The following is a 17,103-nucleotide window of genomic DNA, read 5'->3' on the forward strand; positions in this document are numbered from 1 at the left end:
TATCAATAAAATATGAATGGAGGCACAGAGTAACACCACACATTACCTTGTTGCTGTATTTCCGTCATGATTTTGTTCAGTTTGGGCAAAGTGGGCCTCATTTTCACAAAAGATTCCCACATCACTCTCCGGGCCTCAGAACCTTTCCCCATCACCAGGTTCAGAAGAAATTTGGAGCTTTGTCTCCTCTGCCCACTGTGTCTGAGTTCAGTGAGTTTCTGCACAGAGTGAGCATTTATGTATTAATGTGTGAAACATGAACAGTGACAGTGATCAGCAATGCCCAGCTCCATTGACGGATTTGCTGGACTTGCTTCCTCTTCCATCCACAAACTGCTTTCCTCTGTGACCACGCCTTTCATCATCTGCCCTCCCCGACACTTCCCAAATCCAGCTCGGGCTCCCGCTTCACTGTCCAGTGCCTTTTGACCTCGCCACGCAAACGGCGTTAAATAAACGCAAGTTTCTGTTCTCAGTTTTTTGGTCGTATAGACACCTCTTACACTGCGCTGTACTGATCCACGACACACATATGGTGCATGTCCTGTATTTTAACATAAAATGCTTTTGCTTATGCTTTTGTATAAGCTGTTTGATTGCTATTGTTGATTTTCTGAAAAAAGCAGCACATGAGCCGTGCAGGCAAGCACTGACTTGGTGAGACTTTAACAAATGAAAGGAAAATGATGCAGTCTGTCTCAAACCTACTTTGTGCTCCTGCGGGCTGAAACATTCCTTCTGTCTGAGCCTTGAGCTGATGTCCTCCACGCCTTCCTCAATGGCCTGTTCCAATCTGTCCCGGTAGAACTTTGTCAGTCTGTGCAGCTGGTAATCATCATACAGGGTCAGGGTCTCAGTGAATAAGGTATTTGTACCTGCTAGCAACCAATAAAAACATTAGTCAGATATTGTTTTACTCTTTTTCCTCGGAACATGTTTCGGAAAATATTACTATGTTGATCGTAAAAAAAAGCCCTGAATAAACAGACCTCAGTTGGTCATAAACACCATTTAGTAGCTGATATCAGAGACCTGTCAGCCTGGCTCAGTTGGTATGACTCTCGCCCCTGAGACAGAGGGTTGTGGTTCAAGTTCCACATAAGGATTTTGACCTCATAAACCAGCCTGACAATCCACTGCAAGTATCCTCGCTGGATCTTTATTTTAAATCTGTGTCCGCTGGTTACCAATCTACCCTCCAGAGGAAAGAGTTTCTTCCGCTCTACTCTATCAAAACCCTTCCTAATTTTGAACATCTCTCATTGATCTATTAAGTTGAACACATGCATACCATAGTCAGAAGTTTGCAGGTTAAAGCCCCTATTCTCTCAAGGCAGCAGGTGGTGGAGTGGGGGTTGAGCACGTCGGAAAGGTAGGGAGGTGCAAGACATACAGGGATTTGAAAACGAGGAAAAGGATTTGAAAGTCGATCCTTTCGGAAATTGGGATCTAGTGCAGCCTGGCAAGGACTGAAGTGATTTGGATCCTTCCCTTTCTGTGGTTTGGCATCCGAATAGCGGAGATAATTAAATAATGTTGATGGTGGAACTAAGGAGACCAGGAGGGAGGGCATTCGAAATGTCCAGCTGAGAAGTGGCAGAGGCGTGGATGAGGGTTTGGGCTGCTGCGGATGTGAGGTACGAACAGAGGCGGGTAATAATAATAATAATAATAATAATCCTTGCATTTGATATAGCGCTTTTCACGTCGGGAGGACGTCCCAAAGCGCTTCACAGAACACACTGTAAAGTGAATTGACTGTATATTTGTGGGCGAACGCGGCAGCCAATTGCGCACAGCAATGTCCCACAAATAGTCGTAGGTTGAAAATGACCAATTTTTTTATTATTGTTTTTTTTTGGAGGGATTATTATTAGGCGTGTGGAGTAAGGAAACTTGCCCAAGATTTCGCCCTGCCTGAAATTGAACTCATGTCTCTCACTTGCAAAGCGAGTGCTCTAACCACTGAGCTACAGGACTCCACTAATGTGACAGAGGTGGAAAAACAAACTGTCCTGGTCAGGGAACGAATGTGGGGGAGAAAAGAAGGCTACAGAGAGAACCTGATACCTAGTTTGCGCACGGGTAGGGTGTGTTTGTGGGAGAGCCCGAGGAGGTTGAGGTGTTCGGAGCCACATGAAAGAAGACGTTGACGGGAGCCAAAGTGTATGGCTTGGAAGGATGGATGGATCTTGCTGACGTTCAGCTGCAGGAAGTTTGCACTCATCCACGCCATGATGCCCGTCACACAAACTGACAAAGCATTAGAGGACTGGGAGTTGCAGCTGGAGGAGAAGGAGGAAGCGGAGAACTAGATTTGTCTATCATACATGTGGGCTGTGTTCACTTTACACATAATGGCTGTGGCTGGCAACCTTAGAAGGAACTGATTTGGAAGTATACTATCCCCCAGGAATGATTTTCCACAACAAGACCTAACCATGTTCCGGGCAGGCTGGTATGTCACTGCAAGCCCTGCCCATGTGTCAGGTTGGATGTATTTTCACTGCAAAACCTGCCACGGGTCAGTCTGTATGATCTGTCATTATCAGCGATTGGTTCATGAACCGTCCAACATGTCCCTGATCTTCCATTTCACAAATTGGGAATTTGCTCAACCCCAATAGAAATTGACTGAACTTTCGTTTCCAAAGTGTGTGAGATAAATGTACGTGCTTTTGTTTAAAAGTACTTAATAAACACATTACATTTGTTCATCATCATCTTTTTGAAATTTTCCTTAAATTCAGTTAAAGGAAGCCATTACCTGTTGGTGTTTTGCAGGGGGCTTGATCCATACCACGGGTCATTCCATCGCCCTCTGCACTGGCACTTGGTTCAGTCTCCGTGGAGGCCATCTCACTCCAATCTCCCAAATTGGTGGAACCGATTCACAATGTATTTGGGCAACACCAGATGTGGTCGCTGTTTCAGTCCTGCCAGATGTACACATGCTTAGTAATGGTGATGGTGACCATTTAATCGAATTATCTGTTTTCCCGTGGTTCTGTGTTTCAGAAATATATTTCCCCTTTCCCAACAATATTCAAAAATCCCCCCAATTGCTACTAAGTGCAGCCTAGTTTGTAAGATTTGCGACAGGTGCTGAGCGTTTTTAACAATTGCAAGACTAACAGGGAATCCAGACTTGATCTCTCAGACAAAAACATCCGGTTAGCATTTCTAATGGACTGTCCTTCTCCCTCACAATTAACATTTATCCTACAACGAAATAAATTGCAAGAGTATCGTCATGATAAATTCAGCAATTCAGTATATTCAGGTGTCTTACTCAATTGTAGTTAGGCGGAAATGTACTGACGTTTCTTGCATTTGTTTTCTTTCAAGTTAGGAAGATGTCTCAAAACACTTCCCCGCTTATGGTGAATTATATAGCAGCCAATTTCACAGAATCATAGGAAACAGAAGGAGGCCATACAGACAATTTCGTCTTTGAAAAGAGCTACCCAAATTAAAGCCACTCCCCCGCTTTCTCCCCATAGCCATGCAAATTTGCCTTCCCAAATAATTATCTACTTCTCTCTACTTCTTCTCTAGAATCGGCTTCTACCACCTTTTCAGACAATGTATTCCAGATCCGAAAAAAATTCTCCTCCCCTCCCCGCTGCTTCTTTTAACAACTATTTTAAATCGTTGTCCTCCGGTTACCGACCCACCCACCAGTGAAAATTGTTTCTCCTTGTTCACCCTATCGAATCATTTCATCATTTTGAAAACTTCTATTAAGTCTCCTCTAAACCTTCTGTGCTCCAAGGAGAATAATCCTAGCTTCTGTAGCCTCTCCTGATAACTGAAGTCCCTCATTCCTGGTCTCCTGCTGTAAATCTCCTTTGCACCCTCTCCAATCCATTGACATCCTTCCTAAAATGTGGTGCTCATTACTCTTCATAATCTCCAGCTGAAGCCTAGCCATTGTTTAATAAATGTTCATCATAACTTCTTGACTTTTGTATACTATGCCCCTAATTATAAAGCCTAGTATCCTGTATGCTTTCTTAACAGCATTATATACCTGTCCTGCCACCTTCAAAGATTTACTTATATGAACCCCAGTCTCTTTTTTCCTTCACCCCCTTTAAGATTCTACCATCTATTTTATATTTCCCCTCCTCATTCTTCCTCCCAAAATGTATTATTTCACATTTCTCCACAGCAAGATGTATACGTCATGTGTCTGCCCATTTGACCAGTCTGTCTGTACCCCTTACATTATGCTACGATCCTCCTCACTGTTTGCTACCTTTCCGAGCTAAGTCTCAACTGGAAATTTGGAAATTGTACTCCTACACCAAAGTCCAGGTTATTTATGTAGATCAGAAACAGCAGTGGATCCAACAGCGACCCATGGGGGACACCGGTGAAAACATCTCTCTCAGCTTTCTGTCTCCCAGCCAGTTCTGTACCAATGCTACTACTCTGCATTTGATACCGTGGGGTTCCAGTTTGCTTACCATTTTCTTATGTGGCACTTTACCGAACACCTTTTGAGAATCCATATAAACTACATCAACTGCACTTCCTTCATCTATACTCTCCAATCCTTCATCAAACGGCTCTATCGGGTTCTTCAGGCCCGATTTGTCTTTAGTAAACCAATGTTGACTGTCTTTTATTAACCTATATTTTATTGAGTGAAATTTTATATTATCCCGGATTATATTATCTAGACGTTTCCATCCCAATGACGTCAGTGTGACTGGCCTTGTTTTAACATTCTTTCCCGGATTTATCCTGGCATTCACGCTTGCCCAGCCCAGCTCCATGCCACCAATAGTGACAAAAACACACACTTCTCCAGATCAGCCCCATGGTGTCCTCACCAAGACTGACCCACACACATCCCCAAATCAGCCCCATGCCACCATCACATACTTCCCCGACTGAGCACCACGTCATCAACACTGATACACATCTACAACCCAGCATCTTGCCACCAACACTGACACACACACACTTTACCAGCTCAGCCCTATGCCACCAACACTGACACACGCAGATTTCTGTAGCTCAGCCCCATGTAACCAAGTCTGACACATCCAATTCCCCAACTCAGCCCCATGCCACAGACACTGTCACACTCTTCACCAGCAAAGCTCCATAGTGTCCCCAACAACACTGACCCACACATACTTCACCAGATCAGCCCCATGGTGCCCTCACCAACACTGATACACACACGCAACCAGCTCAGCTCCATGTTACCAACGCTGATACACACACTTCACCAACTCAGCTCCATGTCACCAACAATGACACACACAAACTCCATCAGCTCAGCCCCATGGTGTACCCACCAACACTGACACACACTTCACCATCTCAGCTCCATGTTACCAATACTGACACAAATATTTCACCAACTCAGATGCATGTCACCAACACTGATACACACACTTCACCATCTCAGCTGCACGCCACCAACAATGACACACATATACTTCCACAACTAACCCCCAAGTCACAACACTGACACACACAGACACTTCATCAACTCAGCCTCAAGCCACCAACGCCGACACACACATACTTCAACTCAGCCCCATGACACTAGCACTGACAAACACACACTGTAAGACATCAAATGCTGATTGATCTCCGTCTATCTTCAGTTGAATGTAGTCAAGACGGAAGCTCGCCTGTTTGAGTCCTGACAGTATTTACTCACCCTAGGTATTGACGGCATCAATTTGTAACAAAGCTAAATTCACGTTTCTGTGCCAATGAGAAGATCATTGTCTTATTCCACGTTAACTGTCCTTTAATCCGTGTAACTTGTCTCTCACTCACGCTTGGCTTTCGCTCACCTCTATAATATTGCTTACCTGCAGCTGCACCTCTCACACCTCCTTCCCCTGGTGTGTCCAAAAACATATATACATCTTTATTAAATTGGGGCCAGACTATATGAATCCCTTACTCAATGGCATTCAAACACGGTCTCTACTCAAACTGCAGACCATACAAAACTGCAGCTTGTTTGCGATCCTACACCAGTCTCCATATCTCTATCATTATGTCCTCCCGACCAGAATGGCGCTATACAAAGGTGATGTTTTATTGTTTTACCATCATCCTCTCGCTCCACTCGATCCTGTAGTATGTGATTTGGTTGTCGGGAATCTGGCACATGTACCAACCCATCACCGTGACTAAGGATATCCAAACCAGACTGAGAATGCTTCCACCCACCAACACATCAAACACGCTTTGCTTAGAATGGAATGGCCCAGAGGCATATCTACTTTCAGCCTTGTCCCTGAAAGTATTCGGCACAAATTGGCAAGAGTCAAAGCATGGGTACCTCATGTTAGAAAATAAAATCAGCCATAATCCGTTTGCAACCAGATATCCGACTGTTTTATTATTATTCGTGCGTTATTCACCAATATCCCGATGGGTCAGACCAAAGGCCGGTACAATCAACAAAATCTTATAACAGAACAGTACCACCGTAGATATCTCGAGTTCAACACTGTGTTTTTACAGCACACAAGCTTAATTATTCATGCTCTCAGTCTTCTTGCTTACAGCTTTCAATCTTCCCTCTGATATCCTCAGTCTCAGTGTTTGTAGCTCTCAATCTTCTATCACCCGTACACTGGTCTCCGCGACCCGGGATGGCCCCATCTCCCGTACCCTTGTCTCCACGACCCGGGACGGCCCCATCTCCCGTACCCTCGTCTCCACGACCCGGGACGGCCCCGTTCACAAAGTTAACAGAACTCTTATACCGATGCTCGTCCAATCATAGTGCGGACATCAGATCACTTAGTCGAAATCATGCTGGGTTAACTTGAATACCTCATGGGGTGTACGTGCCTCAACGCACATAACATTGTCCTTAAGACCCCTGTTATTTGATCTAACCGTCTAACATAGAGGACTGATCAGTTTAGGGCTGTATCGGCTGCTCATTATTTTGTGGTGTGCGATCATTAGTACTTTCCTTTAAAGTGACTGGTTATGTCTTATCAGTATCCCGGGATGGTACCAAAGTCCTCCAGTTTAAGCAACTTGCTCATTAGTTGCTATTCTTGAGGATTGCCTTCTGTCGCTTGGCCCTGTCAGAATCTAGCGAATTATTGCTCAGTCGAGATCCTGTGTCGACCGATACCTTGGACCGTTATCTCTGTGGGCGTGTTGTCATTTGTTGATAAGAGGTGACCCCCTGCCCTTTTTCCAAAGCTGTCCTGTTATTCTTTCAAAAACAGAGAAAACCAGATGTGTCCTATGCCACGACTGTCAGTCCAGTTGCCCCCCACACTTAACGTAAAAGTTATCCCATTCACAACATCTATTATGATTCTAGCAGTATACAAAAAGAGTATATTCTAACACCCCACCGCCCAGGAATATATATTCTAACTCCTCGCCTCTCAGCCTTCAGAATCACCCGCTGCCTGGCCCTCCTACAGCAGTTCTCAGGCTGTTTGTCATCTGAAAACTTTCTGAAACCTGACACTCACTATAGGGAGAGGCGACTCTCACAAAAGCTCCGCCAACCATCTGACATGTCACTGAGTCTATAATTCGCTGATCGAGATTTTAAAACTTCAATAGTATTGAGATGGTTTCAGCCACAAAGATTAAAGTATTCAGCAAAGTGCGGTGATATGGTCATCTATTCTAACATGAATCTGTTAAAAGATTACCTGCTGACCTGCACTTACCACATGAGCAAACACCTGATCTCCAGGGTATACAGGACTCACAAACTTATATAATTATTACCTACCGCTAAACAGATTACTTCAGTAAAACTATGCATTAATTTTCTTTCTGTTACATTTTTCCTTACTTTGTTAATTCTATATCTACTGTTTTGTCCTTCTCTTCCCTCCTGTGATTTCTCTGCTGCTTCAAAGGAAAGTGGCAGCTCTCAGGCTGTTTATGCTCTGAAAAACTGCTGAAATTTGAATCTTACCACAGGGAGTGGCGATTCCCAGAAATGTATATCCAACCAGTGTGACAACTTACAGTGTGTTTTGTTTACTGACTGAGCTGTCCAAATTGACAATAATGTACAGGGGGGAGTCAAAGAAATACAAAATCCATTGTCTTTTCTGCCCCCACATTTGGAAACCATCGCAGTTCTTTCGCTTCATTCCATCCCTTGCTCCTTCAACGTACGTCTCAATACCCGCCTCTTCGACCCTCTGCTTCCCGAAACCGCACACAATAGCTAGAGTTGGCTGTTCATCGACAAATACACTGCCATTGCACATCGGAGTAAAATCCTGCAAAGCTTTCAGATTTTTGGACAACATGATAAGGATGTATATATATATATATATATACGGAGCTTTATGTTCACTGTGTAAATGATACTCACTACCATTGAACAATGCACTGCAGTTATCGACGCCTTATTTTCTTCATTTCCCAGTGTCAGGAATCCCTTGTTATATTCCTCAATCCTGATCTCTAATGGTTAGGGAGGTACATTTGGGGGATAGGTTGTAAGGTTGTAAAGTGACGGTGTTTCCAGATTTTAATTGTGAACAATGTCAGCATACTCCACCAAACTGTCCCACGGACAGACAAACAGTTTTACCAAGTTACCACACTGCAAAAAGACTTTAATGTAAAGATTCTGTTCTCTTTCCTCTAGTTGTAGACACACTGCAAAAAGACTTTAATGTAAACATTCTGTTCACTTTCCTCTAGTTGTAGATCTTCTGATAGTCTTATAGCAGGTTTCTGGATTATTTGAGACTTCAATAGTTTAGGACATTTCAGTAAAATCACTCATTACCTTGAATGTAAACATTGGCTGTTAATGTATACCCTGCTCTCACTCCTGGACCTAATACCATGTCGTTCTTGCAGATGGACCAGATGTTGAGATGCCTGAGTGGAGAGAAGATCAGGAGAGAGAGAGGCGCAGGAGATACTTCCAGATTTAGGGAGGGCCTTGGGTGAGAAGGGATTTGGAGAAGAGGCTGAGAATCTCTGGTGATCGGGAGAAATAGAGTCTTCAACAAAAGGGAGGTGATGAACATGTTCTGTTGGGAGAATATGGATGTGGGGAGAAAATCTCATCTTCTCATTATTTGCAACAGTGACGGTGGAGCTGAAGCCCTGAGGGGCGACGGATTCCCCTTGACCAAAAACCGAAGCTGTTAGCGCTGCTCTGCATTACTTGTCACTTTTGCAGTAGAGAGAAATTAATAATAAATAATAATATAGCAATCCTTACATTTGATTCAGCGACTTATCGTGTCTGCGAGTCGTCTCAAAGCCCTACACTGTTAAGTGAATTTCCCTGTATATTGCACCAATTGCATTTGTATAACAACTGTCAGCAAGGGAAGCATTTCACACTTGAAGCTGGTTTGCAATTTAAATCTGAAGTTAGATCATGTTTTGCCTCCCCAACTCCCTGGGAGATCCACACAATGACACGAGTTGTTCAGACAAGCAGACACTCGGTATCCAGGGATTTGTTGCTGGTCCAGGGAGCAGGACTGAGCTTGTCCTCCAGCCCCAGGGAGCACTGTACAATCTCCAGGGAAGTGCAGGAACTGCAGTTTGAAGACAGGGTCAAGTCCTTAGTCTCTGCATGAAATTCCTATTTTACCATATTTGAGTTGAGAAATGACGATTTGATATTTTTGTGTCACTTGGTTGTCTGACACTGGTTCACATGGTTAACGGGAGCTGAGTGGGATAATTGTTGTAGTGACTGGTCTGCCCTAATAAGTGTTGCTGATGAGCCAGGCTGGGCTGTGCTGCCATCATCACTGCCGTGGAAAACTGCGGACACCCTCGGCCCAGAAACCGGACTAGAGACCATCAGAGAGGGTTGGCTCGATTATCCATTCCATTGCCGTACAGGTCCGCTCCACCCTCGGCGGCCGTGCCTTCAGCCACGATGTCCCGAGGCTCTGGAACTCCCTTCCTCACTCCCTCCCCTTCTCTTCCTATTTTCAGGTCTCTGCTGAAGACCTTTCTTTTCGTCCCCCCCTCCCCCTGGCTCGGCCCCGGGATCTGTTACTGTGAAGCGCTCTGAGACGCCGTCCGGCGCGGAGGGCGCTATATACATCCAAGTTGTTGTTGTTGCTACTTTAGTGAGTTTAGCTTCAACGAGTTTCCACTTAACCTCCCCCACAACGCACCCCCCCTTCCTGAAACCTGACTCTGAAAGGTGCGGCGCTTCTCGCTTAATCACCTCCAACCATCTGACAAGTCCCTACCTGTATGATTTGCTGATGTGGATTTTAAAACTGCAATAGTATTGAGATGGTTTCAGCAACAGCGATTATAAATATTCAATAAAGTATGGTGATATGGTCATGTATTCCAACATGAATCTGCTCACACTTTACCTGTTGAGCTGTACTTGACACATGAGCAAACACCTGGTCGCCAGGCGATACAGGAATCAAAATCTGATATAAGTGTTCACCACCGCGACATACAACGCATCAGAAAAACTGTGGGTTAATTTTCTGTCTTCTGCTGTTAGTTCTGTTTCTTTGTTTTATGTTCTATTCCCTCCTGTGAGTTCCCTTCTGCTGTACAGACAAGCGGCAGCTCTCGGGCTGTTTATGATCTCAAACATTCCTGAAATTTGACTCTCACCACAGAGAGCGGCGATTCTCAGAAATACATCCCCAACCAGTCAGACAAGTCATTCTGTATTGTGTTTACTGACAGAGCTGTTACCGATAATCAAAGAAATAAGAAATCCATTTTTTGGATTTATCTGCTCCCACCTCTGGAACTGCGTCTCACATTGCCTTCGCCTCATTCCCTCTTTGTCTCCTTTGACCTTCAGTCACCATCTTAGTAGCGGGGCAATGGGACACACTAAGCTCAGAGGGATGGGCGGGGGCTGGGGGGGACGAGTAGCGATAAACCTGGTGAGTTAAAGTAAGACCCCACAGTTAGGTAAGTGAGTGGCACTAGCCGAGGTAAATGTCTGGGAATGGGATCGGTTGGGGTTAGATTGATGTAGTGGGACTAGTTGGGGTAAGAGCGGGCGGAGTGGTGCTAATTTGGGTGAGAGTCGACAGTGTGATTAGTTAGGGGTTGGGATTGGGAGAATTTGACACACGGCAATGATGCTTTCAGACAAGGAACCCTCAGATGGTGGAGGAGAGGCGATCAGCCTTATTGTTCTGGGGCTGTGGAGAAGGAATCAGTCCAATCTCTCTCTCTCGTCAGGGACTTGCGTGTGGCTCACACAGTCACGGCACTTTACAGTGCATCCGTTCAAGCGCTTGGAGACGTCTTGAACATGTGATGAGTCGCTATAACAAACGCGAGGATTAGTAAACTTGCAGGTTCAAGCTCTGCTTCTCCATGTCAGGATCTCATCGGAAGAGTTTTATTTATCGTAATATGGCTGTGATAAAACTTTCACAGAGGGAAATCCAGCACAAAGCATAAGTCTCCAAACCAAACTGGGAATTTTCTGCATCCCACCTACACAGGGAATTTCCAGTGAGAGATTGTTCTAATGGAATGTGCACTCTCACTCCCGCTGGAGTGATGCATCACCCAACAAGATACAACAAGATCTCATTTATAGAGCGCCTTTCACGTCGGGAGGACGTCCCAAGGCGCTGGACAGTTGGGTCGCGACCCTAGCATGGGGGGAAATGGTCAGGGTGCGGGGAAGGAAGGGAGGGAGCGAGGAGGGGTAGAGAGTCGAGAGGGGAGCTGAAGGCCCGGCCACCGATGGTAGGGCGGTTGGGGCGGGGGATGTGGAGCAGACCGGAGCCAGAGGAACGGAGGGTACGGGCAGGTAAGTAGGGGGATAGTAGGTCGGAGAGGTAGGAGGGAGCGAGGCCGTGAATGGCCTTGTAGGTGAGGATGAGGATCTTGAATTCCATCCTAATCACTCTGTTCCGGAGAGTAAAGGCAAGGAATGGCAAGAGCCAAAGTTTGGGCACCCGAGAGCATGGGTTGGAGTAACTGCTGGAATCTAATCAGCGAAAACCCCATGGCTCGCAATTGATATTGCTGCCCGGCGAGCTTTCCTATTTCTTTTCCAGCTGGGAACACCGTACAAGTTAGGACTTTTTTACAGGGTTAATAGGAGCCGACTAGGAGGATATCTGCCCCAGTGTCTGGTCTGCCCTTCGGGTGCTGTCGATGAGCCGGACTGGGCTGTGCTGCTATCAGCAGTGCCCTGGAATACCACGGACCCGCCACCGGCTCAGGAAACAGAGCAGAGTCGGTTACAGGAGGACGGCTCGATTCCGATAACCTGCAGCCAAACCTTTCCACCTCGGAGCCGGTTCAGCCCTTCGGATAACCCGCCCACTCACTCCCCTCACCCCCACGGAGGGCGTTTGAATGAGGCGCCCCCACTCCCCTGTCCACTCTGCCTGGAGAAGACGCATAACATCAGACACCAAATTGAGAAACATTTTTACAGATTATCAGATGGAGAAGAGGAAGAACTGAAGATTTGGCAGATATTTGCTCACCAGTGATCACAGGGACGCGCTGAGCTGCTCCCCAGTGACTGGAAACCACCAGCTCCTTCAACTAGTTCTCTCCTGGTCCCCAATCAGCAGCACTCGGTGATCTCTCCCACCCACCAGCACCAACCTGCTGGTAATGTGCCCAATGGCTGGTTATGGGAAGGTTTGTGAGAGACGCTCACACCTGTGTGACAGACAGGTTCAGCCCCTGAGCCGCATTCCGTCTGAGACACTCCTGACATTTGGCTCTGACTATAGGGAGCGGCGCTTCTTGGAAAAACATAAATGGAACCGGTTGGACAAGTCGCTGCTCGTTTGCCTCAAATATTTAACCGTTTGTCAAACCTCTCCGCAGTGAAGCAATAAGTGCAAATGTCAGCGTTTTGTGCAAAACGCAACGCGGTGTCCGCCGATGTAGTGCGATATTGTGTCACGTTAACAGATGATATGTTCCGTACCGGTCTGGACTCTGCGCTGATGTCTGTCTGTGGGTCTGTGTGTGTGTCTGTCACTGTGTGTGTGTGTGTGTGTGTCTGTCACTGTGTGTGTGTGTGTGTGTGTGTGTGTGGCTGGTGACTGGGGGGATGACTTGGCCGCATTGTGGAACCGCGGGAGGTGGTGATGGCGGCTGAGACGACGGTCAGTGTTGGTGACAGGAGTGAGAGAGTGTGAGAGAGAGAGTATGAGAGTGAGAGAGAGAGAAAATGAGAGATTGTGAGGGAGAGAGTGTGTTTGAGAAAGAGAGTTTAAGAGAGAGAAAATGAGAGAGATTGTGAGAGAGAGTGAGAGTGTCACCAACACTAACCCTCTCTCTCACACTCTCTCAAGTTCACACACACTGATACATACAGAGACACACACACAGACACACACACACACACAGACACACACACACACAGACAGACACACACAGACAGACACACACACACAGACCCACAGACAGACCCACACACAGACACACACACACAGAAACACACACAGACAGACCCACACACACACAGACCCGCACACAGACAGACAGACAGACAGACAGACACACACACAGACACACACACAGCCAGATAGACAGACACACACAGACACACACAAACAGACACACACACATACACAGACACACACAGACACACACACAAACACGCACACAGACAGACACACACAGACACACACACACACACAGACAGACAGACAGACACACACAGTCCCTGTAGCTTAGGTGTTAGACGCCCCATCCCTCCCAGAAACAAATAGACACACACACACAGACAGACACGCACACACAGACAGACACACACACACACAGACAGTCATACACACACACACAACACACCGACAGACAGACACACACAGTCAGGCACATACACACAGACAGCCACACACACAGACACACACACAGAGACACACATACACACACAAACAGACACACATACACAGACACACACACAGACATACACAACAGACAGACAGACACACACACAGTCCCTGTAGCTCAGGTGTTAGACCCCTCATCCCTCCCAGAAACAAACAGACACACACAAACAGACACACACACACAGACAGACACACACACACAGACACACACACACAGACACACACACACATACACACAGACAGCTACACACACACACAGACACAGAGACACACATACACATACAGTCATGCACATACTCACAAAGACACACACAGACAGACGGACACACACCCAGACACACACACAGAGACACCAATACACAGACACGCACACACACACACAGAGAAACACAGACACACACAAACAGACACACACACACAGACAGACAGACACAAACACAGACAGACACACACAGACACACACATAAACATACACAGACAGACATATACACAGACACACACAGACACACACACACACACAGACACACACAGACAGACAGACACACAGACACACACTCAGACACTCAGACACACACACACAGACGCTGATGATAAACCCTTCCAAAATCTAAGGTAAATCGGCCACTTGAATTCACGACTGTTTGTGTGACGGACGCTCACTGTTGTGTGCAATCGGTGCCGCGTTTCGCCCAGAAAATACACAGTCACTACACCTCACAGTCTATCTTGTGAAGCCCGGTGAGATACCTAGAAGATGTGACAATGCGTTGCTGTGCCAAATGCAAGGACTATTAATATTATTTTATTGTCGTATTAGTATCATTAAATTATCATACTAATATTATTATTTAAAGAGATGATGGATGTGTGTGTGTGTGGATGTGTGGGGTATTTTATTCTAATCATCGCAGGCACTGATCCCCCCCCACACACACATTCTTCCTCCTAAAATAAATATTTAGGTATTTTTAAAAGGAAAGAGAAGGGAGAAGGTGGGGGCGGGGGGGAGTGGGGGGTGTTCGTGTAGGAGGTGACTCTTGTGCTGCTGCAAGTAAGTAAGCAGAGACAGGTAGTAGAGGCTGAAGAGGCAGCAGAGGAAGGCAGTAGAGGCAGCAGAGGGAGGCAGTAGAGGGAGGCAGTAGAGGCAGGCAGTAGAGGCGGGCAATAGAGGCAGGCAGTAGAGGCGGGCAGTAGAGGCAGGCAGTGGAGGGAGGCAGTAGAGGCAGGCAGTGGAGGGAGGCAGTAGAGGGAGGCAGTGGAGGCAGATAAAAGAGGCAGCAGAGGCGTCAGGTTGAAGGCGCGAACACTTTCCACCCTCTCCCCGAGCGCTCACCGGAGCGCGATTTTTTTTAACCCTTGGCTGAGCAAACACACAAACTCTTTTAGCACTCCCCCCACTCACCCCCCCACACACACACAGACACACAAACAGACATACACACGCACACACTGACTGCTCTCACACACACTCACACTGACTGCTCTCACACACACTCACACACACACTGACTGCTCAATCACACACACACTGACTGCTCTCTCTCTCACACACACACACACTGACTGCTCACAGACACTGACTGCTCTCTCACACACACACACACAAACTGCCCTAACACACACACACACACACACACACTGACTGCTCTCTCACACACAAACACTGACTGCTCTCTCACACATACAAACACTGACTGCTCTCTCTCCCACACACACTGACTACTCTCTCGCACACAGACACACACACTCAAACTGCCATCACACACACACACTGACAGCTCACAAACACACATTGACTGCCCTCACACACACATATACACTCACTGCTCTCTCACAAACACACGCACTGACTGCTCTCCCTCACACACACACTGACTGCTCTCTCACACAAACACTGACTGCTCTCTCACACACACCGACTGCGCTCTCACACACACACACTGACTGCTCTCTCTCTCTCACACACACACCGACTGCTCTCTCAAACACACACACACTGACTGCTCTCTCTCCCCCCACACACACACTGACTGCTCTCTCACAATCACAAACACTGACTGCTCTCTCTCTCTCGCACACACACACACACATTGACTGCTACCTCACACACACACTGACTGCTCACACACACACACATCGACTGCTCTCTCTCACACACACACACTAACTGCTCTCTCACAAACACACACACTGATTGCTCTCTCACACACACACACACAGACTGCTATCGCAAACATATACTGACTGCTCTCTCTCACTCACATACACACACACTCACTGACTGCTCTCACACACACACACAGACTGCTATCACAAACACACACTGACTGCCCTCAAACACACACACATACACGGACAGCTCACACACTGACTGCTCTCTCACACACACACACACTGACTGCTCTCACACACACACACAGAATACTATCACAAACACACACTGACTGCTCTCTCACACACCCTCACATACTGACTGCTCACACGCACACGCTGACTGCTCTCTCTCTCTCACACACTGACTGCTCTCACACACACACACAAACACACACACAAACTACCCTCACACACACACAAACACACTGACTGCTCTCTCACACGTACACACACACACTGACTGCTCTCTCACACACTCATACACTGACTGCTCTCTCACAAACACACACTATGACTGCTCTCTCTCTCACACACACACTGACTGCTCTCTCTCATACACACACTGACTGCTCTCTAAAAAACTCAGACACACACTGACTGCTCTCTCAGGATCACACACATTGACTGCTCTCTCTCTCACACACACTCACACACACACACTGACTGCTATCTCTCTCTCACACACACACACTGACTGATGTCTCACACAAACACAAACTGACTGCTGACACACACACACACACGCACTGAGTGCTCTCACACGCACAACAACAACAACAACAACAAGATTCCATTTATTGAGCGCCTTTCACGTCGGGAGGACGTCCCAAGGCGCTGTACATTTGAGTCAGTACCCGAGCAATGGGTAAATGGTCAGGGTGAGGGGGAGGGAAAGGAGGGAGCGTGGAGGGGGGAAATGGTCAGGGTGAACGGAGGGAAGGGAGGGAGCGAGGAGGGGGTAGAGAGTCGAGAGGGGAGCTGAAGGCTCGGTCAAAGAGAAAGCTCTTGAGACCGGCCTTGAAGGAGGAAAGGGAGGAAGCGGCGAAGGCATTGGGGAATAGAGTTCCAGAGCCTCGGGGCTGAGAGGCTGAAGGCCCGTCCACCGATGGTAGGGCGGTTGGGG

The 17,103-nt window shown here is 46.9% G+C and overlaps 1 protein-coding gene across 1 annotated transcript in view; it reads right to left on the reverse strand.

Annotated features, from left to right (window-relative positions):
* The window catches only part of LOC121851581 (NACHT, LRR and PYD domains-containing protein 3-like), a gene marked incomplete at its 3' end in the record, with an annotated part of 37,791 nt that extends 34,993 nt beyond the window's left edge, over positions 1-2,798 (reverse strand). The window contains exons 1-3 of the mRNA XM_042345569.1: positions 2,768-2,798; positions 709-878; positions 47-218 (exon numbers count right to left, since the gene is read on the reverse strand). Of these exons, the coding sequence (XP_042201503.1) occupies positions 47-218; positions 709-878; positions 2,768-2,798 (373 nt within the window). The remainder of the gene's footprint in view (positions 1-46; positions 219-708; positions 879-2,767) is intronic.
* Positions 2,799-17,103: the final 14,305 nt, after the last annotated feature.

The sequence above is a fragment of the Callorhinchus milii genome, unplaced genomic scaffold (assembly GCF_018977255.1).
Source record: "Callorhinchus milii isolate IMCB2004 unplaced genomic scaffold, IMCB_Cmil_1.0 Scaffold61, whole genome shotgun sequence".
In the NCBI taxonomy this organism is placed as follows: Eukaryota; Metazoa; Chordata; class Chondrichthyes; order Chimaeriformes; family Callorhinchidae; genus Callorhinchus; species Callorhinchus milii.